General features: G+C 35.2%; 5 protein-coding genes across 7 annotated transcripts; 3 read left to right on the top strand and 2 right to left on the bottom strand.

Annotated features, from left to right (window-relative positions):
• Nucleotides 1-2092: 2092 nt before the first annotated feature.
• LOC107930206 (starch synthase 1, chloroplastic/amyloplastic) lies at nt 2093-7378 on the top strand. Its single transcript, XM_016861799.2, has 15 exons — nt 2093-2529; nt 3631-4001; nt 4135-4212; nt 4304-4428; nt 4572-4653; nt 4778-4951; nt 5161-5242; nt 5564-5655; nt 5754-5816; nt 5904-5993; nt 6141-6265; nt 6359-6467; nt 6551-6606; nt 6783-6822; nt 6931-7378. Exons 1-15 carry the CDS (start codon nt 2205-2207, stop codon nt 7087-7089), a joined length of 1971 nt encoding a protein of 656 aa, XP_016717288.1. The 5' UTR covers nt 2093-2204; the 3' UTR covers nt 7090-7378.
• A 1414-nt stretch (nt 7379-8792) lies between these two features.
• Nucleotides 8793-11496, top strand: LOC107930172 (protein ABIL2). Of its 2 annotated transcripts, none has more exons than XM_016861752.2 (10): nt 8793-9080; nt 9183-9319; nt 9613-9695; nt 9811-9961; nt 10046-10145; nt 10261-10353; nt 10449-10512; nt 10589-10677; nt 10754-10872; nt 10973-11496. In XM_016861752.2, exons 2-10 carry the CDS (start codon nt 9239-9241, stop codon nt 11141-11143), a joined length of 951 nt encoding a protein of 316 aa, XP_016717241.1. In that variant the 5' UTR covers nt 8793-9080; nt 9183-9238; the 3' UTR covers nt 11144-11496. The 2 variants fall into 2 exon arrangements, with proteins under 2 accessions (XP_016717241.1, XP_016717242.1); XM_016861753.2 differs by having other exon boundaries at nt 8796-9080; nt 10601-10677.
• A 343-nt stretch (nt 11497-11839) lies between these two features.
• Nucleotides 11840-13594, bottom strand: LOC107930173 (uncharacterized). 2 transcript variants are annotated; one of them, XM_016861755.2, is made up of 5 exons: nt 13467-13594; nt 13304-13376; nt 13069-13141; nt 12924-12979; nt 11840-12199 (listed from the first exon to the last, which is right to left on the bottom strand). In XM_016861755.2, the coding sequence occupies exons 2-5, from the start codon at nt 13354-13356 to the stop codon at nt 12085-12087; spliced, it is 297 nt and encodes a 98-aa protein (XP_016717244.1). In that variant the 5' UTR covers nt 13357-13376; nt 13467-13594; the 3' UTR covers nt 11840-12084. The 2 variants fall into 2 exon arrangements, with proteins under 2 accessions (XP_016717244.1, XP_016717243.1); XM_016861754.2 differs by having other exon boundaries at nt 13304-13594.
• A 546-nt stretch (nt 13595-14140) lies between these two features.
• Nucleotides 14141-18564, top strand: LOC107930237 (kinesin light chain 2-like). The gene is given in 11 exon segments (XM_016861827.2): nt 14141-14230; nt 14427-14645; nt 15029-15180; nt 15183-15301; nt 15922-16072; nt 16162-16384; nt 16463-16554; nt 16671-16806; nt 17153-17333; nt 17335-17485; nt 17703-18564. Coding segments are annotated over 11 exon segments (1722 nt in total). The 5' UTR covers nt 14141-14183; the 3' UTR covers nt 17954-18564.
• Nucleotides 18565-18813: 249 nt separating this feature from the next.
• On the bottom strand, nt 18814-23788 carry LOC107930238 (importin subunit beta-1). Its single transcript, XM_016861828.2, has 3 exons — nt 23426-23788; nt 20072-22493; nt 18814-19965 (listed from the first exon to the last, which is right to left on the bottom strand). Exons 2-3 carry the CDS (start codon nt 22477-22479, stop codon nt 19767-19769), a joined length of 2607 nt encoding a protein of 868 aa, XP_016717317.2. The 5' UTR covers nt 22480-22493; nt 23426-23788; the 3' UTR covers nt 18814-19766.
• Between the last annotated feature and the right edge of the window lie 363 nt (nt 23789-24151).

The raw sequence follows: 24151 nt of genomic DNA on the forward strand, positions 1-24151 counted from the left end.
ATATAAAAAAAATATTATGGCTTAATGATAAATTTGATCACTAATGTTTGTATGTTTTATCAAAATGACTCTAATTGTATTTTTGAGTCTTTTTTGGCCATTAACCTTTATTATTTTTTTCAATCTATTTTTTTCTAACAGATTTAATGAATAAATTTAATGTTTTAGTTTTTTTTTATTTTTATAAAAGATTTCAATCTTTCATATGTTTGTTTACTGAGAAGTTTTTCTACTGAGTTAGTTTTTTCTACTGATTTTAATTTAATGTATTATTTATTTTGTTATTTTTCCACATGTAATTATCTTATCGGATTATCTTAGAAATAAATTACATCTCATTAAAAAAATTCTACATATGAAATTTCATATCATCCCCGTTAACTTTTTTAATGGTACTTTATTAAATCTATTAAAAAAATAGATTGAAAAAAAAAGGTTGATGGTATAAAAAAGACTCAAAAATACAATTAGAATAATTTTGACAAAGCATGCAAATGTTAGTAACCACATTTATCATTAAGCCAAACATTATTTACAAAAAAATTATATGTTTTTAAATTTCAAAACTTACATAATTATAATTTTTAATTTTTAATGTCACATGTATTACACATGATTTTTTTTAATTTATTAAATTATATATTTAAAATATATTAACATTTTAAAATAATAATAACAACTTCCAATCATAGTTAAACTCTGAATGAAAATAATAATCAAATTTAAACATATCTCTTTACAAGTTTTTAACTATTCATGGAATGAAAATTCCTATATTCGATTTGCATACATAATATTGTTTTTTCTTGGCTTTGTATATATTTAAAAATATATGTTAGGATTTTTTTTTCATGTCAGCACTTTAACAATTCCTAACACATCGAGTTTTGATAAAAAGAAGAAGGTTAGATAACAAGGGCTGGGTAGGACAAGAGAAGCTGAGACGCTCTGAGAAGCCAGAACGCACCCCAATCGATGAAGAAGTAGCCTGCAATCAGCTCTATCCCTTCTCGTAGACGAAGGAAAAAAAAATTCAAATCGATATGTGTCATAATGAAATTACTGTAAATCAAAATTAAAATTATTATAGTGAAAATAATAACATTTATTTATATCATAATTATTTTTTAGTAAATATTGAAAATTTATATGATCATTCTTTATAAAGAAATCTAGAGAAACTCCTTACTCACGTCGGTCCAATGCTTATTAGCCTTTGCAATCTTTGGATCACCTAAGTGCCCCGCTTGTGTTACAAACCTGAGCTATCAAGTTCCGCAATTAAATCCTTCACTATCATTTTATTAAACAGCACAGTTGCGCAGGCATCATTCCTTAAAATAAAATTTTCATTTAAACTCTTTATAGTTTATAAAAATTTAAATTAATAATAAAATTACATTTTAACCTCAAAAGATAATAAAAAATTAATTTAAATTTTTAAAAATTATAAAAATATAAATTATTAAAATAATAAAATTTATATTTTTACTATCATAAAAATATATAATTTAATTATTACTCTCAAAAAAATTTTCTACCGCCAATGAAACAGCATATCTTTAGTTTACGTTAACCATATGGGATACGAATATAGTCAAAAACAAAAAATCAAATTAAAACATATTCTTTATATATTTGACACACAAAATCAAATCAGACCGAAATTGGGTCCCGAAAAAGTTACAAAACCTGATAGTGGATGGCAGGGTTCACGTGACACACAGCATGAACATTGGATCTTCTCAAGAAAGGAAAGACAATGAAACCAAAAAATGCTGTCTTACCTTATATGGCCATAAATCGACCTTTCCAACTGTCATATCTATAATTGCCACGTCAGGAATGTCGGATTTTTTTATAGATGAGGTGGCCAAAACCCATAACTTAAGCAAAAGCTTCAGCCGTAATGGGACTCCCACAGCCAACAGGGCATCCCAAAATGTCGGCTTTGGCGCTTTTTCTGGATCTCACGTCACCCTCTTTAAAACCCAAGTACCAAAAAAAGAAAGAAACCTACGAGTGTAATTTACCGATTTTGTTCTTGTTATTTCTCTCATCCTTTTTTGTCTTTAGTATAAGACCCACAAGTAGTGTATATTTTTCTCCTTTCTTCTTTCGGTTCTTTCTGAAATTCCTTTCGTACTCTGCTAGATTATTTACTCTCTCAAAACTTTTTTTTTTGCTGAACTCCCTGTTTGTCAATGGAGTCTCTGCAAGTAACTCGTCTAATGTCTTGCAAATTATCAGCCAACATATCGCATAAAGCTTGCAGTTTTAGACCGAGTAGGCAACTGGGTTTTAGTTCTTTGTCGAGAAGGAGCTTCCAGAACGGAAAGTTGACGGTTGCGAGATCGGATATAACTGAAAATGGAGGTGGGTTTGGCGGTTTAGACGATAGCTCTAACTCCAATTCCATTGAAGAAGAAGATGACGATGAAGAAGAAGAAGAAAAGAATGGTCTTATGCTAGGTTTAGACAGGGATGACTGTGGTTCTGTTATTGCCTTGCAATTGATTCCTCCTTCTGGTATTTTTTTTTTCTCGTTCTGAATTACTCTATTTTTTCCTTGCCATTCGATTAATAACGAAAACCAAATATGAGTCTATAAGTTTTTAAAGTGTTGTTAATTGTTTATAATATAATGACACCCTTAGATGATTATGCAAAATCAATGCTTCTGTTTTGGTCAAGATGATTTTGATTGGTAAAACACTTTAGTTTATTGACTTTTCACTTTTTCCTCTTTTGGAAAGAGAAATTGGGTTATTTTATGTTGATAATTTGATATTCTCCCGTCTTTTTTTTTCTTCTGTTTTCGAAAATATGGGCTCCATTCGTTCATTAATAATAAAAAACTAATCAAGATAATCCGATTTTTAGAACAAATTCGTTAGTCGTGGTGGAAAATTTAAAAATCAATCACATGCCATAACTCTAACTGGCGATGGAACATTTAAATGCTGCCGATCCGCTAAACTGATTGCCCTTTCATCAGGCAAAGCAATACTTATGCCTTTGCCTGCATGGTTTGGTCAACTGGCCCGCCATCTATGAAACAGAAGTTGACCACTTTGTCAATACAATATTCTTCATTAATTTATGTCTCAAAACAGAGTTTAGTGAGACATTTGATTTTATTCTATGGTTATTAAACTATAACTATTCTCTGTTGATTTTTCACTGTCTTTTCTCTTATTTCATCAATTATCTATATCACTGTACAATGGACTCGAGATTTATGCAGTGAAAGTTACCCAGTAAACGTAGGCTACTATCTCAACCTCGCCTTGTGAACTATGTTGCTGGAACTTGATTACGCTAGGATATGTGTTTGATATTAATATATTTGATCATGGAAAAGTTTTTTTTTAATTTATTTAAAGAGTATTTAGAAAATTATATTTCTATATTCAAATATATATAAAAAGTATATACTTCACTCATTGTAAAAGTAGGGATTGTCATCTGAAATCTTATGATTATTTGGAAAATCATTTTTTCAATTGTCATTGCTGGTTCTTTACATTTCATTTCTTTTTCTAGATAATAACAGACTTAAAATCTTCACCGGTATCTTTGTTCTTAATGATTAATGGGTTAACTCCAGCATATTAACTTGAATCATAGGTGAAGTCGCCATTGACTCTCATCAAGATGAGGCTGCCGATACTAAAGGCGAAGATGAGGGAATTGAAGAAGAAAAAGGAGGAGAAGAAGAAATCCGAAGCAGAGTAACCTATAACATCGTGTTTGTTACTGCTGAAGCTGCACCGTATTCAAAGACTGGTGGATTAGGAGATGTTTGCGGTTCTTTGCCGGGCGTGCTGGCTGGCCGTGGACATCGAGTCATGGTTGTCTCTCCTAGATACCTCAACGGAACATCCGCCGACAAAAATTTCACTGGTGCTTATGATGTTGATCGCCGCATTAAGGTACCTTGCTTCGGAGGGGAGCAAGAGGTCGCATTCTTCCATGAGTATAAGAAGGGTGTTGATTGGGTAAGAATTTCCTCATAGAGCATCCTCATTTGCCATCTCTATATAAGTTTATTAGATCCATGCATGTATTTCTCAAGTTAGTGGAGTGGGAGATAATTTTAATAATGTTTTAAGTGGTTTGCCTCCATTCAAGGTATTTGTGGACCATCCTTCATACCATAGACCTGGAAATCTATATGGTGATAGTCATGGTGCTTTTGGTGATAATCAGGTAAACTTGTATTTGTCCTGCTTGTCATTCGATGTTACTTTTTCGATACATTAAAATGACCTTTTTTTTGTCTCGTTTTTTGGCTTTACAGTTTCGGTTTACTTTACTTTGCCATGCAGCATGTGAAGCTCCCTTAGTGCTTCCATTGGGAGGGTATACCTATGGCGAGAAGTGTCTCTTCCTTGTCAATGATTGGCATGCCGGTCTAGTCCCTGTGTAAGTTGTTGCCTGCTTGCTTATTATTGCAATTGTTTTCTGTTTTGATCTCATTAACCAAATATTTTTCCTATTATAGTTTTTTGAGATGTATCATCTTTGCAAATTTTGTGGACTGTTGATTTTATATGTTAAATTTTCAGGCTTTTGGCTTCCAAATACCGTCCTTTCGGAATTTATAAGGATGCTCGGAGCATCCTTGTAATTCATAACCTTGCACATCAGGTAAATGCTTTTTTCTTTGTTCTTGATTCTCTCATTTTCCGGCACATTGAGACTAGTAAACCCAACTCTTATGAATCAAATTTCTGCAACAATGATTTTAAGCATATTGTTTTCCATGTGCTAGGGAGTGGAACCTGCAGCAAGCTATAAGAACTTGGGACTGCCGTCGGAGTGGTATGGGGCATTGGAATGGGTGTTTCCTACATGGGCAAGGACACATGCTCTCGACACAGGGGAAGCCGTCAATATTTTAAAGGGTGCAATCGTGACAGCAGATCGAATACTTACCGTTAGCAAGGTGATTTGTTTTGCACATGTTCTATTTTTTATGTTATATTTACATCTTAAATGTGACACTTAAATATTACGTTGCTTCGGCTCTTTGTTTATCTTAAAGTACCTGTGCTCAACACATGTATATGACATATTCAGGCATGGATATTTGAAAAATGTGAACATCAGTAATCTTAAAAGATTGATTTAGTCTACTATATTTGTTAATTGTAGGGGTATGCATGGGAAATAACAACGGTTGAAGGCGGATATGGTTTAAACGAGCTATTAAGCAGTCGAAGGATTGTTCTTAATGGTAAGTGTCCTCTACTTTATAAATAAACTGTGTCCGTTATGTTATACTGGTACAAATCCAAAAGCTTTTAGGCCATGCACATACAATTATTGTGAAGGTTAAGTTTTGTGCCCAAGTTTCCCCATGACACCCCATTTCTGATGGGTACGACGTTTAGTAAGACCTTTATCTAGGTCTTAGCTTTGTCTGTAAGCCCCACTAAGGTAAAAAACAGACCATTTTAGAGAAAATGCATGCATCAATCATGGGTCATGCTTATTGCCTCAGATGAGATTAGATGTTTTATAACTGGATATTTTTTAAGCATTCAATGATGATCAGGAATTGTGAACGGCATTGATGTTACGGAATGGGATCCGTCTTCAGATGAGCACGTCAGTTTCCATTATTCCGCTGATGATCTCTCCGGCAAGGTTATTTCTCTCTTGCTTCTACTGTTAGATAGTCATTCATAACCGAAAAAGTTGATGTTCTAATTCTTGTCCAAACCTGAATCGATTGTAAACTTCAGGCTCGATGCAAGACTGCTCTTCAACAGGAACTAGGCCTTCCAATTAGGCCTGAATGCCCCTTGGTAAGATTTTACTTCTTGTTGGGGTAAACTTGGTAGTGAAGAAACTATTCTCCTTTCATTCATTGCTCGCTAAGTTGGGCTTTACAGATTGGATTTATAGGGAGACTGGACTATCAGAAAGGCATTGACCTAATCCGTTGGGCGATTCCCGAGCTTATGGAAGACAATGTACAATTCGTAAGTGAGTTTTCCATTTACTTAATAACCTCGGTACTTTTGACTTAGAATTACTCTTAATCCGCTTATGGATGGTAAAGCTAGATTTATCTTTGTTGAGGACCATGACTTATATAGTCATTATTGGTTGATCCGAACTTCCTTCAGGTAATGCTTGGCTCTGGGGACCCCCTCTATGAAGACTGGATGAGAGCAGCAGAGAAAACTTACAGAGATAAATTTCGCGGTTGGGTCGGATTTAATGTTCCCATTTCTCATCGGATTACTGCGGGGTAATCAAACCATTTTTTTTTATTGTTAACACGTTACTAGAGAATTGAGATAACCATTAACACAGCATTTTTCAATTTTTCTGGAATGGGCAGCTGTGACATACTGTTGATGCCTTCAAGATTCGAACCTTGCGGATTAAATCAATTGTATGCAATGAGATATGGTACTGTACCAGTAGTTCATACCACAGGAGGACTTAGAGTGAGTTAAAAACAATAACGTGTTCTAAGCCGTTCCATTTTTATCACATTGCGTTTCATGCATCAAAATTTTTTCTTTTTCAGGACACTGTAGAGAATTTCAATCCGTATGCTGGAGATGGTAGCGGGGAAGGCACAGGGTATGCAATACACTTAGACTGATATTCTCAACAACTTGACTGTATGTATAGAAGGCTGTAAATTAACAGAAGACTGTGTTCCAGATTTTGTGCATGCTTGTCATAGACGAAATCACAAAGGGATGAAACTGTTAAATTGTATATAGTATTGAAATGGTTGTGGCATGTGGTTGCAGGTGGACTTTTTCTCCCCTTACAAAAGAGAGTATGCTGGAGGTATGTTAATTCCATGCATATAAGATTAAATTTCAATTTCTCGTCTCCTTTTTTACTCCCTTCGAGCTTGCCCTTGGAAATCGAAATAAGATTGATCTTACTGCGCAGGCATTAAGAACAGCTATAATGACATACCGAGACCACAAGTCAACATGGGAAGCATTGATGAGAAGAGGTATGCAAAGAGACTTCACCTGGGAAACTGCTGCCATTCATTACGAGCAGGTTTTCGAATGGGCTTGTATCGATCCGCCATATATTACTTGATCGGGAAACAGAAGACTTAATCATAGAAATGGGGAAAAACCCCTTTAAAAGTTCCAAGACATTAGAAATACTCAAGCTCTTGCTGCTAATAATTGTGGTGAATGAATCAGTGGGAAGATATTTACATGGTTCAGTGCATTGGTTATTCTTTCTTCTGTTTAGATTATAGTTTAGCTTGCAAATGTACTTTTTTCTTTTCTTTTTAATTCTACAGAACTAATATCTTAATGTTAGAAAAATCATTTTACTTAATAAGTATTATTATCCAAATAAGAGAAAAATTCAACTCTCTTGCTTCATTTTCTTTTCTCTTCGTCTAATCAAATAAACATAACTGTTTGTAGAAATTCATATATCGTAAGTTGATTAGTAATATTTATATTAATCCATTCTCTTCCAATCCTAAACGGAAATCATGCAAACCCAGCAATCACGGCACTGATTACACACTATCAAGGGCTTTGTATCGCATGTTCAAAGGAAATTAACTAACACCGCTATGAGCCACGATTTCAAACCCGCAAAAAGTCCCCTTCCACGTTCAAACGAAATTAAAAAATATATATATTTTCATTCAATAATTACGCTATCAAGGGCTTTGCATTGAATTGCATTTTCATAGTATAATACATGAAAATTAAACTCTCTTTTCTATTTTTCTATTTTTTTCCCTAAATTTAAATCTCTAATTGCAATATTTGAATTTCATTTTATTACATGTGTATATCATGTTTGACTTTTGTTTAATTTTTTTCCGAATTGATCTAGTTTTATTCGATTATTCATTTGTTATGCTTTATAATGGAATCACAATATAGCTTAAATTGAATAAAACATTTAATTTCTAAACTGAGAACTTATTGAGTTGGGACAAGAAGGAATCATTACTAAAAATATAGAATAGGTTAAAATCTCAAGCATGGAATCCATTTAGAGGACTTTGATTGAAGAAGACAGCACAATACTAGCCTCGCTTGCCTTCCAAGAGCATACAATGTGTAGCACAGCTTTGCCCTCTTCAGTCCACCAAAAATGGTGGTGGGGTTCGCGATGGCAGCCTTGCAACTAACACTTCACTTTAAAATGGGATATGGTTGGTTCCCGAAAAAGGGGATAGAGATAGTTGATATGTTCAATCAGGCTGAGCTCCGGAAAATTAGACCATCATTTCCCCCGCAACAGGTGGGGAGAAATAGAGAAATGGGACCAGTGACGAATATCGATAAGATTCTCTTTGGAAAACTGAGGTAAGAAAGGTGGCGGAAAAAAATTTGATTCGCTTTTTAATGTTGATTTCATTGCAGTTTAGAAGTGATTTGAATATATCGGATTGGTTGTCCATTCGTAAGTTTATAAAATCTAATTAAATTAAATCATTTTAACTCTGTTATGAGCTAATATGAAATTACTTGGTAACTAAAAGAATAAATAAGAAGGAAAGAAGAAGAAAAGATTTTAGAGAAGAAATTAGAACATACATAAAGCTTCCAAAGCATCATTGTATATACATAAACCAATTATTATACAAGATACTTAAAACAATAAATTTCCTGATCTAATGTCAAAAACAGGGACATACACATACCAAAAAAAGGGTCAGTAAGTCATCTGTATCAGACAGGGATCTATTTGTAAATAAATGGACAAGTTTCCTAATGATCTGCTCAAAATTCTCCAAAATGAAATACAAAAGGTAACACATGAAAAGAGGATTAAGTTTTTAAGTAAATACTGCACTGAATGGCAAATAATGCGAAACTGGGGTTACAGATTCAGATCATCATGATAACATCGGTTGTGTGAGTTGGTGTTGGAATATAAGTATTAATACTATTGTGAGACGGTTATTTATGGACAAAATCAAGAGACTCAACGGACCGAAGCAGACAGTAATAGTAACAGTAACAGCAACAGATTTTAAGGTTATAAATGGGGAGTGGATCCTTGCTTAAAAGTTCCAGCTGCACAACAAGTGGAAAGACAATAACAAGGTTGTCTAAATGAAGGCTAGGTTTTTTCATTTTTGGTTTTGGTTAGTTTCAGGTTACCCCTCTGCTTTAAATTTTAATCTGGTAATCTCGACTGGTTCACAGATTAAGGCACATTCTGTCCGATCCACTGCACACATTTAACAGCTAAAGCTGCTGCGATGCCTCCTATGTCTCGAGAAACATCCAGTTCCGATGAGGTTCTTATGCAGCAAAGCTTGTTGTTCTCTGAAAGTCTCAAGGTACAGTAGTGCTTGTATTTCTATATATTACTCAACATTTAGCTCTTCTTTATTGTAGGCTTCAGCATTTTGAAGGCTGAGCAGCTTTTCTAATGGCTTGTTACCAGCATTCAAGCTTTGGTTATAAGCAAATCTAGTTATGTTTGAAACTGTATGCAGGACATACTTTGCAGTTTGATGCTAAATATATGGGAAAAATTACAAAAATCAAACATACTCGCATCGGGCTTAGACCCATATAGACATTTAAACCCGAGTCCGAATAACATAGGTTTTCTGTTACTGTGTTTCAGGGTTTGAAGAATCTGAGAACACAGCTATACTCAGCAGCTGAGTATTTTGAGGTATCTTACACCAATGATGATCAAAAGCAGATGTGAGTTAATTCATATTCCTCAAAGCTCATACGTTCAATCGTTGGTGTTGGAGTTTTTATTTTTGTTCATCATATTGTTGTTTAACAAGTAATTAGAACTCATATATATTTGCAGGGTGGTAGAAACATTGAAAGATTATGCCATCAAAGCTCTTGTGAACACTGTAGATCATTTGGGTTCAATGACATACAAGGTTAATGATCTTTTGGACGAAAATCTCGAACAGGTTTCAGGAACAGAGCTCCGAGTATCTTGTATCGAACAGGTAAGGTAGGATTATTTTTCAGCACATAGTGAAATAACACATGGTAATTGGACTCGGGTTTGAGCTTCGGATACGGTATTATAGAGGCTAGAGACATGCCGAGCCTTAATCGATCGTGAAGGGCTTTCCCAACAGTCGCTGGTCATTAATATGCCAAAGTACCATAAACGGTACATCTTGCCAGGCAAATTACCTTTCTTTGTTACTCGTAACTCTTCATCTTTTTTCCAATTTAAGCAATTATGAAGATAAGGGTATCTGTTCTTTTTTCTTTTTTTTTTTCTTTCAACGTCTTTCAGCTGGGGAAAGCATTAATGGTGCAAACAGAACAAAGTTGAAATTCGTAGGATGTGGCCTAGACGATGAAGATGACTGGCATCAGTTAAGGAATGGTAGTTGATCTCTCAATCCTTTTATATCAGTTCTTATATATCGAATTCTGACAAGATTCTAATGTAACTTCCTACTTGTACTGTTTCCTTCTAAGCTGTCCGCGCTACAATTCAAGAAACCCCGACATCTTCAGTCTCCAGAACCCCGATGTCGTTCCGGTAAAGGCTAACAAACATTACATTTGTAGTGCAATGCATTAGTAAACCGTAGCTACTTATCTGATACTTATTCTAGTGATCATTGCAGGAAAGGCCATTCTCCAACACTTTCTCCGCCGCCTCTGCAGCAATCCGCAATCTTTTCCTTTATGGACACCATGCGAGGTTGGGATACAATTTCTTTTTCTTCTTTTACTTCAATAGTTATGAACTCATTGATGATGTTAAAATGCATGACCAGAGAAGCAAACAGTATCACCACATCGATTTCCGCTTTCACGGTCTGAATCCATCAGCAGGCCTACAACCCAAAATAAGAGCCAGCCGACTACTCCGAATTCAGCCAGTGTGATGCAGCGGGTGAGCATATAATAATTAACTAGTCTCTCAATGAAGCATTGCTCTCTTTTTTTCTTTTTCTTTTTTTTTCTAACATGAATTTGATTTTTTTATTTTTTAGTATCCATCAGGGACTCGAAAATCAGCCTCGATGCGTCTTCAATCGGAGAAAGGTAGCCCCAAAGACATTGATCAGTATCCGAGCAAAAGTAAGAGACTCCTCAAAGCATTGCTTAGTCGTCCAAAATCAAAGAAAGATGAGATGCTATATACTTATCTGAACGAATATTGAGAAAAAAATCTTCAAGGATGATGATGATAGAGGGCCTATAAAATAGCCAGCGACGGTGGCAAAGAAACTAAGAGAGGGAATCCAGTGAGGAAAGCCTCTACACTTGCACCTCTTCGTTCTTTATTTTTGTTCACGGAAGGCCAAAAAGTTCAGATATAAAAGAAGGAAAGTCTCTAGATTGAATCCTGGGTTCGGTTACCTTCTCTTCTATCCACAACCAATGTATATTTTTTCTGCAGTATTTCAAAGTTGGCCTGCAATGATGTGTGTTTATGCATATATCATTGTTAACCAGACATTGCATGCAATATTGATGGAAGCCTTTTGAAGTTTAATTGAGTTAGTTTTTACTATTTAAAGTTCTACCTAACATGGTCACAGTTATTTCATCATGTCCTATATTTTAACCAATGTTGCAAATAACTATTTCACATCCGGGTTTAATTTTATAAGACTTGGTTTAGCTTCATTTTGGAAAAATCTTTTTCTTCGGGGTTTGGGGCTAAAGTATTAGATAAAATCCCGGTCAATGAGTTCGGAAATGAGCAAAAACAGCCACCTGTCTCTGCCCTTTAAACAGCTTACAGGTTAAAGCAACCATCAGTTGATATTAATTATTTCTGGTTTTAAATCGCTAACAGATATACCTGTATCTAAAAATGTATTGAACATAAGTATCAAACACACAAGATGAAATGAAGAGTCGTAAAAGGAGAAGAATTCGGCATAACTTAGTGATAGTTCCACATGTTTAAACCTGATCAACATACATAAAGAAAAAAACCTGGAAGATAACGGTGAGCTAGAAGCTAAGCTTACATCCTAATTTAAATTACATGTGTATCATTAAGAATACAAAAGATGAAGAACAGAATAACGAAAAAGAATGCATTAATGCCAGAATCCCACAGCATTTATTGTAAAATTGCAATAATCAAAGATCACAATACCATTCCTGGGCCAAGTTCTTCGATGGTTTTCGAGGCAAGTGTGAGTACATCAACGAAAGCTGAAAATGATGCACGGAGAAACCTAGCTTCAACTGCTTCAAAGTGCCTGATTGTTTACAAAGTGTGGTTAGGAAATGGCATTGGAAAGAACAAAGCATTCAAACAGAGAAAGTAAAATATTAGCACCTATGTTGCTCAGATTCTTCCAGGTACATATTGGGACATGAGTATTAAGATATGGCCCTCCAAGGACTTACCAAATACATGGAAAAACTTGTATAAATTTGAGCATGCCCATATAGTATGCAAATCAGTTTATGATACTCACAAGTAACATAAATTACTACATTGGAGTGAGAACATTTCACCCCTGAAGTTCCTTGTCCCCCACGTTTTGGATATCATTTGTTGGATTATGCGACAAGAGATAAGCGTTTCTCATCACTTCACACATCCTAAACTCTAATGCCTAAAACTCGAGCTTAAGGTACCAACAAAGGGTGAGAAAGTGTTGATGGTTGGGGCAGTGGGTTTTTTCAAACATTATGTAAACATGGAATGGAACCACAAGCTAAACTACGTCTATGTCAAATCAATCAAAAAACATAACACTATGTTTCTCCGATTCCAAGTGACGGTCCAATGTGTATGCTAAATCTTTTTAATATTTTCCCAGCACTGGTATAATCCGGTATCTATATCCGAACATGTGGCATGTAACATAATAATATAGGATACAAGCCATGCAATTCCTATAAAAGATGAATTTGAAAGTAATAACCAGAGAAAAACATTTTTGTTCAATTTAAAGAAGATAGTAAGTAATTTACACAGAAAGTTTCCCATCAGAGATCGACATTTGCCTCTTCACTTTATCTGGTTGCAACTGCATTACAACATAAACCAGATTTAAGAACTGCACGTAACAATTACTATAATTCTCATCAACATCATTCCAAGTTAAAAGTACATTACCTCTTTATCAACACCCAATGCAGCATAGACTATTGAAGCATTCTCTTCAGACTCAAAATCTACCTCCAAATCACTGCATATAGTAGAAGAGACATTACAATTGACTTCAAAGTCCCCCCCAAAAAAAAAAACCCAGAAAACAAAGGGCAAAGCAACTTGTTAACTTTAAGAAGTAACCAAAGGATACCCATAGAATTTTGAGAGCACAAAAGGGGGAAAAAAGTGAGAAAATTACCAGCTGAATTCCCACTGGTTCGGGGCATCTGACAAGTCAGCGATAGCAGCCATGTGAGGTCTTCCAACTGGAACTGCGTTACAAGAAGTTAAGAATCAGCCGAAGACGACGAAATGAAATAGGGTTGAGGACTTAAATAGATACAAAGAAAAAAAGGCTTAACTACAAAATTGATCTCTGAACTATACTACTTTTCCTTTTAGGTAAGGAACATTTTCTTTTTGTCGAAAGTGGTATTTTAATTATCAATTACGTGAATTTTTACCCAAAATGTGTATTTCAAAGTGAAATGAAACAAAATTGATAACTTATATATCCTTTTTAATATAAAATTGAAATACCTAAATAAAAATGATAATACAATTAAACCATAAATGAAGGGATTTAAAAACAAGACATCATTTTCACTCTTTAATATCTTATTTTACCATTTTAAAATGCATTTAATATTTATGTTAATTATTTATAAAGTTGTTATTAATGAATGCGTGATGTTGTAGTATAAATTAAAAGATATTAGAGTTTATTTTTTATGTAATTTTATATTATCATATAAACATAAAAGTAAGATGATAAATTCACATATCAAAACAAGCGAAATATAAGTAATTATCAAAATTACTTAGATTTATTTAAAGATCCGGCTACAGGCAGCACAATATGATAAAGTCGGTTTTATTTTATGTTGGACTTGAATAAAGTGAATTTTAATTTGAGCTAACTAAATTTATAATTCAAATATAATTATAAAAATATAAAAATATTAATGTAAAAGTATTTATAATTTTTAGAGAATAATCTAAATAATAATAAAATGGGTTGTTAAACAAATGAAAACAAAAAGCAATCAAATTCACTGCTGCTTCTCACTGCAACTTCGATGGCAGCTCCTATTTTTCTCCCCTCTCCCACTTTCACCACTTACAGGTGCATTCTTTATATCTATATGTTATACATGCAATTTCCTTTTTCGAATTACTTTGGGTTTCCTTTATCTGGCTTCTCTAGCATCAAGAACTGTCTCGTCAGCGCTCGCTTATTGAATTCTAATCTTTTCATTGTTTGGGCTAAAGAGAAGAACCCTTTTGGAATCAGTGTTCTTAGCTTTTAAAAAATGTTTCAGGACAATCCAAGCCTCTCTAAACTTGAATTCACGGTGTTGGCTTCGAAACCAGAAACCCAAGCTCCTGCTTTACATGGTACCTGCTACTCCAACTCCAACTGTGAGCAGCCGCAAATTCATGTTCAAACCTTATTCTGCAGTTAACTCATTAGAAACCCATGTCTCTACTCATCAAGATAAGGTCGCTTCTGGTGTTTCATCACAAAATGGCTTCCACAGGTGGGAACTTTATCTTAATTACCCATTTTTAGTTTTGTCATTATTTTTTTATGTTACTGTTTGTTAATTTACCTTTTGGGAATGTCGAATTCTTTGCTTATGTTGCTCCTTTTGATTGAGTTATTGTCAAAATTGAGACATATACTTGTATTCAACTCTCAAGTTCGAGTAACATAGGGCTTTGCCTTTAAGTGATGTACTGTTGGATTGGACCCTTGGTTTCAAGTCTCGCTAATTAAATGATCATTAGTTGTTTATTTGTATAATTTCTCTAGCATATCTCTAGCTAAAGAATCTACAAAAGTTTTAAGGAGCTGGATAACATTGGCAATATTTTGAAATTTTCTTTAGAAACATTATATCCTAGTATCTACTATTAGCAGGTCTAAAACATTGTTTGACAAAGCAAGTGACTCCTCTGATGGCACGAGTGACTTTGAGAGGCAGCTTCAAGAGCTATTTAATGAAGTCAAAACTTTAATTACGACGGGGAGCGAGAAGGAAGCTGTAGACCTACTTCAAGCAAATTATGAAGCTGTAAAGAACAGATGAATGACGGTTCTAAAGGCATTGAAGAAGCTGCTATTCTCGATGTCATTGCTTTGGGTTACATGGCTGTTGGAGAATTTAAGTCTGTACGGTCTCTGCTCGATGCGGTAACTTTCTTTTCCCTTGTAAGCTTAATTTTCAAGTTTTCAAGTGCTTCTTTGTTGTACAGACATGGTATTGCACTTGGCTACTATTAACTTACTGATGTGATTATAGATTGCCAAATCATACATTTTGCAAATGATAATAAGTTTTTGGTGTAGCTTCTTGTATCCTATCTCGGTTAATCCGGTGTTGAATTTCTTAAAATGACTGAATTGGATGATGCTAATGACCAACATATACAAACTGTTTGTGAACTATAACACATCCTAGAGGTTTTTCATGCTTCAAAAGAGAGAATTCACAATAATGGAAATAAGGCATTGAAAGTTTAGTCTTCTATTCATTATATAGTCGAGGACCTTCATTTCTTTCCCTCATTTAAAATTTGCAAGCTTAGTACTTGAAGATGCTTCCTTTTTACTCTTTTTAAGTTCCTTGATTGCCTGCATGGCTAATAGGTTTTAAAGGTTAAGTTCCAATGGCACAAGCAATAGATAAAACATTAAAGAGCTCTGAATGTAATAACAATGCCTCATTGATGTAAGAATCACTCATCAAGAGAGAATTAAAACCATTTCTTCTCTTTCCACTTTTCATGTTGTACATATTTTCTTGATCGCAGATTAGTGAAGTTATAGATGATCTAAATAATGATGAACCCCTTCTCGACTCAATACTTGTGCATATGGGAAGCATGTATTCAAATTTGGGGGAGTTTGAGAAATCCTTGCCTGTTAATGAAAGAGCTACCGATATTCTAGAGAACAGACACGGTACATGCCTAAATCGTTTTTGCCTATTTTTTCCACTGTTGACATTGTTCATTGTTGATGATTATCTCAAAATGCACGTCTTTTCCTAGGTAAAAATAGTGCTGTTCTTGTCACACCATTGTTGGGAATCGCAAAAGTCCTTAGTTCTACTGGAAAAGCTGCAAAAGCAGTTGATATTTATCATCGTGTAATTCGCATCTTGGAACTAAATAGAGGTGTCGAAACTGAGGATCTTGTTGTACCTCTGTTTGGTCTTGGAAGTCTTTTAATAAAGGAGGGCAAAGTTACAGGTGCAGAAAACTCTTTTATTAGGTTAGTGAGGATTCCATTCATATTGTTTTGGTTGTGGGTTTTCTGTTTATTTTTCACTTTTTATTTTTCCTTTTTCAGAATTCTAAATATATATACCAAGTTATATGGACAGAACGATGGAAGAGTCGGACTTGCTATGTGTTCCCTAGCCCATGCAAAGTGTGCAAAAGGTAGCTTCTACGATAGCACTTTCCACAGGCCTATCCCATTTTCAATCATTAAATGTTCTCCAGTATTTTGAAAGCTTAATTGCAAGTATGGTTCATTGTGCCACATTTCTTTACAGGGAATGCAAATGAAGCCATTGATTTATACAAGAAGGCTCTCCAGATTATAAAAGATTCGAGTTATATGCTGTTAGATGATAGCATGATGGAGAATATGCGAATAGATTTGGCAGAACTACTTCATGCTGTGGGAAGGTACGTTCGATGTGTGATTAAGACAAAAAATCTGCATGCTTTGGTAGATTTTAATGCATGGTTTTCTCAAACCTTAATGATAAATCCACTACCAATATCTCTGAATATTTCTCGGATGGGAGCACTGTTCATATTGGATAGCTTGTAAAAAGATCAAGTTGATGTTCTTGTCCGGCACAAATATTGGAACATTGATCAAATACATGAAAAACTAAGAAAAAAGTGAATATATATAACCATATCCGGTACTCATACTCAAATCGTAGTAACATTGGCTTGATCTTCGTATAATACAGCTTTGGTAAAAGCATAGTCTTAACTTCTGTTGTAATTTGTCTGCTGGCAGAGGAAGAGAAGGTCGCGAGCTGCTGGAGGAATGTTTATTGATCAGTGAGAAACGTAAAGGAAAAGAAGATCCCAGCTTAGTTACACATTACCTAAATCTTGCAGCATCGTATTCACAGTCAAAAGATTTTGTAACGGCTGAGCGCTTGTTGAGAACTAGTTTAGAAATCATGAAAAGGGCTGACGGGCCTTGAAAATCCTTCCATCACTTTCCCAATGTTGCATCTTGCTGTGACCCTTTACCATTTAAAGCAGGATGAAGAAGCTGAAAAAATAGCACTTGAGGCTTTACACATCCGCAAGAAGGCATTCGGAAAAGACTCCCTCCCTGTTGGTAAATATTACTAATCTCATTTATTTCTGAAAGTTATTTTTTCAGATAGGCATTGTTTGTTTGGAGTTTGGTTATCCTGAGTAAGGTCTCATCTGAGCCAGTTTGGCAATTTAGCATTATCTTGATGATTAGTATCACATATAGACCCAAGTTGTGGCCAAGAGTGAATCATGATTGTGCTCTTATAAAGTTCTAATGTCTGTCGATGTTATCACAGGGGAGGCTTTGGATTGTTTGGTGTCTATTCAGAGTCGATTAGGGAAAGGTGAGGCTGAGTTACTAGAGCAGCTTGAGAGAGTTTTGAAGATTCAAGAGAGAGAGTTTGGCAGTGAGAGTGAGGAAGTTATGGTAACCCTAAATAAGGTTGTATTCTACTTGGATAAATTAGGGAAGAAGGACGAGAAATTTGCACTACAAAAAAGACTATCCAGACTTCAGATGAAATACAAACAAAGTGTTTGCTATTAATACAACATATAGAGCATCATTTTCCAAAGTAAACGGCATATTCTTGCTCGAGTGTTTGTTTTTACAGAGGCTTCTCTCGGATTTTCAGCTAACCTGAGTTGCTTTGTGGTAAAGGGAAATCTTCAGATCGAAGATTAGTGCTGCAGTTGTGGATAGGAGGTGGAAAACATTATGTTTACGTTTTAATTGTTCTTGAAGTAAAGAATATGGAGTTTAGTGCTACAACCTATGCTATTTGCACTAGGGGTTTTGTATCAGAGACGGTTGTGTCCAACATTGGTATGACCATTTTTTGTTTTTGACGTTTTTATGCATTTTGAAGGGTATTTAGAGTGTCGTAAAATGTCCAAAATTGTGTATTCCACGGATATGTTGAAAGTAAAATGAAGCGTTAGGTTACTGGCTGTACAACCCAGGATGATGTTCATAGATATAGTATGAAAGAGGTTAAGAGTATGTTTTAAGATCAATGGGATTAATGTTGAGATACTGGATGAAACATATTTTTATCTACAAGTTCTGTAATTATGACATTGTCCTTCAATCTGAACATTAGTCTTAAATTGTTGTTAGTTAATGTTTTATCAATATACAACGGAAATTGAGCTCAACATAGGATATCATAAAAGTATTTGCAAGTTCAGATACGGTATTAGATCAAATATTTATTATAATTTTTAAAATATTTTGAATTTTTGCGTCGTTTGATTATTAATTTTCAATCCTAATTCATTTAAAGAGCAATATTTGTCATATTTGCTAGAACATTAGAATTTATTTTCAAATATAGAATTAAATATTCAAATTAACAACAATAGAAAATCAAATAATAAAAGAAGGGAAGCAAAAACAGAAGAAAGTGCAAATGAAGATTTTAATCAAAATAGAGGCAACCCCAGAAATACTGCCAGTCAGCGCTTGCTCGGATTTTTTCTACAACCAAAAATAGAATCGACCAAATGGGAAACCAGAGCAATATATATATAACTTTTTTTTGTTTTGGGGGGGGGGGGGAGGGATGAGAGTTTACAACTCTTAAGAACAGAAACTACATTGGACAAAGTCTACCAAAGATAGTCTCCATTGCATCCTCCCAAAGTATGCCTTCGATATCACGAATGTTGGAACCAACTAAAGCAATTTCCAAACAGAATTTTTATGAATGCATGATATTTGAACAATTGAATCTTTCAAAAAGGAAAAGAAAAAAACCAACAATTCAATGCTGAATGCAATGCTCCCAATAGCATGCAGTATATATGGTTAATCCTAGACCCCACCAAAGCCAAATTATACAAAAGATGCAGACTTTAACTATTAAAATAAAGGAGTGAGGAAAACTCAGAACCAGAACTCAGAGATGGGGAAGCTATGGAGATGCGAAGCATATGAGATGTCTTCATCTGCTGCAGCACTTTCATTCTCATCATTAGTCATCTTTTTTGAGTAACCTACAATTTCACCGCAGAAAACCACTCCCATGGCAGAAAATGATGCTTCTATTCAAACATAGCCCTTATACAAACTGCAAGTCACCGGGTTACCTGACTAGCAATCTCTCCCAATGACAAGCAGAGGTTTACGAACTTCTCCATCTCCATTGACTTCCTCCATGATCAGTGATGGAATCCGACCCGATGATGATGATGATGATGATGATGCAAGAGTTAGTGACAACTTGAAGATGGACAATTTCTGTTGTCGGACAACGGCTATGACTTGACACATGCAATCCCAGACCCTCAACTCAACACACCCAGATGCATGGACTTCCGTAAGAAAATAAACATGCTGAAGCTGAATGGCAACCTCATCAAACAGAAATGGCACGGCTAATGGCCAACTTAGCCCATTCAGCTGATTCTTTAATCATAACGTCTTCTGAAGACAAACATTCATTTAAAAAGTCTTTGCTTGAGACAGATTGCTGTATCAGAGATGCGGCATGACTGCCTAATGTATCAGCGAGATCTCCAAGGACACCAATGGCAGTCTTCATGACCACATCATCCCTAGAGGCAAGAGAGTAGAAAAAGAAAATGTAAAATAACCACACATCAAAAGAGAAGCCATTCAATAGAATAAAAGCTTAAAAGAGTATCTCTTAGTAGAACTCACATGTCTTTCTCCATGTATATGCCATCCAAGAACTGGAGGATATGAGGTGCATATGGAATCAAAAGCTGGGTCTTAGGAGAGTTCTTAAACCCTTGGAATATACCAGAATATGCCTCCAGAATTCCGTTTCTTAGGGTATTTATGTACTCAATCAATTCATCATCACCTGTTGTATGGGTAGACAACTCTGCAGCACTCTGAAGGGCAGACATAGCCCACATTAAGTACTTTTCGAAATACTCCCCTACTGCCAATGCAATGTCGCCAAAGCATGAAAATATGGGAGGCTTCACAGAACGATGCAACTGATTGCTTGATAAATTCTTGAGAAGTTGTGTCATGATCCCATCACAATAAGGAACAACTTTTTCCTCTAATGCCCTGCAAATATCACCCACAACACCAACTGTGACAGCACAAACTTGGTACTCTTCGAAATTCTGAAGACCCATTTCCAAGTACCTATAGAACTCAGGCATGTACTTCACAAAATCTGGCCCAGTAGCATAAGCAAGGGCTCCGATTGCAAGCATGGCCTCCTCGTGCACAGTCGCACTCCTACAAGCAAAAACACTTAGGAAAAGCCCCATTATCTGATCTGCATACTGCAAGAACAGATACTTGGTTGACTCTGATGAACCAAGCTTCTGAATAATCACCTGTAAACACCCACAAAGAAGGCCTTGCAATTCACTCTGCTTCTCCCTCTCATCAGATGACAGCTTCTGCCCCTCAACAGTGTTATGAAGCTCCATTATAATGACGGGCACCAATTGCAACACCAATGGAGCTGTCTCATCTGTAGAACATCTCACCACTTCATTCAATGTCTCATACGCAGCTGTCCTCAACCGAGATTCCCTAGCATCTTCTCGGTGAGTGACAGTGAGAAGAGACTGCACAATTTCCTGGAAGAAAGGAGTTAAAGGAGATGATGGACCCACCTCCTCATAACCTTGAGCAAGAAAATAGAGAGCACCACAGGCCTTCTCAGCAACATTAGGAGTGTCCTTCATACTCTGTAGCAGAACTACGACTATCTGTTGGCAATTTGCCTGAGTGATGATGGGTGAATCAACAGCTGAGCCATGAAGGAATTCAAAGATTCGTCCAAGGGTCCATGCAGTAGTGTCTTTCACGTGGCTATTGGGGTCCTTTGTCAAAGCACTTAACATGAAGTTTAAGGCAACATTCACGAGAGGTATTAACTTTGCAGGGGAAGGACCCTCCAAGATTGAACCAAAAGCATAAGTTGCCGCCTCTCTCTGCCTCCAATCTTGTTTTGTTATATTCTCTTCAATAAATGGCACAACAAGTGGAACAATATCGTCTCCTACAGTACGTGCAACCAAACCAAGACAAGTTCCCCCAGCCATTGCAATATTCCAAGCCCCTTCATCTTGATCCTGATCCTCCTCCTGCTTCAAGAGTGTCTCCAATAACATAGGAACAAGAGCAGGGATTGCTTGCTTGATAAAGTAAAAGCAAGGAATATCAGAGTCTCCAGTAAAATCACCTCCATATTCTTCCAAAATATCTATCTCCTCATCACAAATAGAACTCCAAAACTCAATGGCTTGAAGGGCCACAGGTTCCTCATCTTCTCTCACAGCCTTTGCCGTAATGTTAAAAATATCCTGGATGTAAGGAGCTAGTTTCTCATAATAAGTTGATGAAATAGAGACCAAACATTCGAAAGCTGCTTGCCTTATTCTCACTTCTGGAGACAAGGTTGCTTCACAGACAACTCTCATGAGGTAATCACGCTCCATGTCATTGCTGAAATTAGCCTGAGCAAATCCTAGAGCATTGTAAAGTGCTCTTGTAGCAGCAAGCCTTACATCAGCGTTTCCTTCAGAAGCACTCATGCCTTGAACTACAGCCGTAAGTATTTTATTTACCTGATCCTGATCGATAACATCAGGAGACACCTCCTCACACAAATAGCCAAGAGTCTCCAATGTGGCTTGCTTAGCATGAACTGGTAGCTGATGAACATTTGATAAAAGTGAACCCACCAACTCAGGCCACTGTTTATGTGGCAACTCAATGCCAGCAACCTTGGCAATAACTTGAGATGCAGTTGACCGAGCATCAGATACTGGAGAAGACAGAGTCTTTAATAGGCCTGCCTTAATCTGGCTCTTGGCATTACCATCCAACGACAGCCATCTTTGAACAAGCTCAACCTTCCTCTGCTGATCCTTAGCATCCAATGCATTCTTAAGTATCAAACCTGCTAACTTACGAGTTTCCACAGGCTTTTCCTCACTTACCAACTCCCCAGAAAGTAACAGCAAGAAACCTGTAAGGTTCTGCTCCTGAAAGTGTTTCAAACTTTCTTCAGCATTCTTTCGCACGGCTCCATCTATTGATTGTGCATTCAAAAGCACCTGTGTAACTTCCATTGGCTCTAATTTTTCTAAAGCACAAACAGTTTAATCAATTAGACGAACAGAAATTCAGTGCCAAACAGCATGAATATTGCAGCACCTCAATCCTAAACATATATTAAGACTTTTCTTGATAAGGTGAAAAGAAGATTAGAAAGAGGAAAAAGAATAGAAAGAACTTATATGTTTTCTTTCGGTTGTACTTAGTAGGAAAGATGGGAAAATGGAAAGAAAATATCATTATTGTCTATCTTTCCTTCAAAGAGGAGAGTGATTTGCTTTTAAACGTTAAATAATAAAAGGTGTTTTTTTATATTTCCTTTCCTCTCACTTTCACTTCCTACCAAGCACGCTCAAAATTTATTTCTTTGCACTTTCTCACTCTCCTCTTTCCATCCTTCCAGTTTTTCACTCAATCAAGCAAATCCAAAACTAAAGGGTAAGGAGACTGCATAGTGACAAAAATGAATGGAAGCAAAACTAACATAAAACAGTTCCCTTAAATTTCATGTAAGGAAAGTAACCGATCGTAACACGAATATAACCATAAATGGATCCATCAAATCCAAATTATCATCTCCACTTGCATACTTAACAGCTGAGAGGAACACTTAAATATTCAAAATCAATTGAGGCAATTTAGACATTAAAAACTTAATCTGAAATTTAACAAAGCAAAGAAAAAAATCTCGCAGATCAAATCAGATTTAATTTAAACAAGAATAAATCAGATCACTTAAATATTTCCAACAAAAATCTAATACTCGGATTTGTCTTCAAATAAAAAGAACCTTAGGAATATAAACCATAAAAAAAATAGCAGATCAATGCATTCAGTACCAAATACACAAAACTCACTATTCAAAACCCTAACTACAAACAAGGAATAGAACTTTCAGAAATGAAATCGACCAATAGTATAACTTAAAAAAAGTGAAAAGAAATACGATGCAGACTTTACCTTTCACCGATCGGAGAATCGGAGAAGAAGGATTAGGAGCTGAAATGAAACCCTAATAATTGGAGAGAAAACAAAATAGAAAAAGAAAAAAAATAATAAAAGGAGATGAAGAAGGAAGAGACGCGGATTTGAAGCTGGACTCAAATAATTTATACAAAATTATTTTTTTAATAGTTGCTCTGCACACTGGTTAAAATTTTAAAAGGTAAATTTGTGACTAAATTATTAGTAATTTTATATTTTAATTATTTAATTTAAAAAAATTACAAAATAATAACTGAATAATTTAAAACTATTCAATAAAATTTAAGTTACTTAATTGTAGAGCTTTCCATGGAACAACCCCACCTGCCCATAAAATTCATTTTACTGTTAAAAATAATAAAATATATATTTTTAATTGATATTTTATATATTTTATAATTAAATTTAAATTTTAAAAATAAATTTTTTTATTATTTAAATTAAATTCAAAGTACAAATGTCTTTGTCCAAGGATATTAAGTTTTCTATTAAATGTTTAATGAATATAACTTACCATTTCTCAAATTTTTAGAACTTCAAATTTGTTGGAAATATTTAAGGATATTAAGTTCACTCCAACTCACACTTCAATAAACCAAATTTGAATATCTTAATCTTTTAGCAAGCCTAATTAAAATTTCTTTTAAGTGTTGAAAGCTATACTTTATGAATTATCATTGAAGATTTTGAATTCAAGCTCAA

The sequence above is a fragment of the Gossypium hirsutum genome, chromosome A09 (assembly GCF_007990345.1).
Source record: "Gossypium hirsutum isolate 1008001.06 chromosome A09, Gossypium_hirsutum_v2.1, whole genome shotgun sequence".
In the NCBI taxonomy this organism is placed as follows: domain Eukaryota; kingdom Viridiplantae; phylum Streptophyta; class Magnoliopsida; order Malvales; family Malvaceae; genus Gossypium; species Gossypium hirsutum.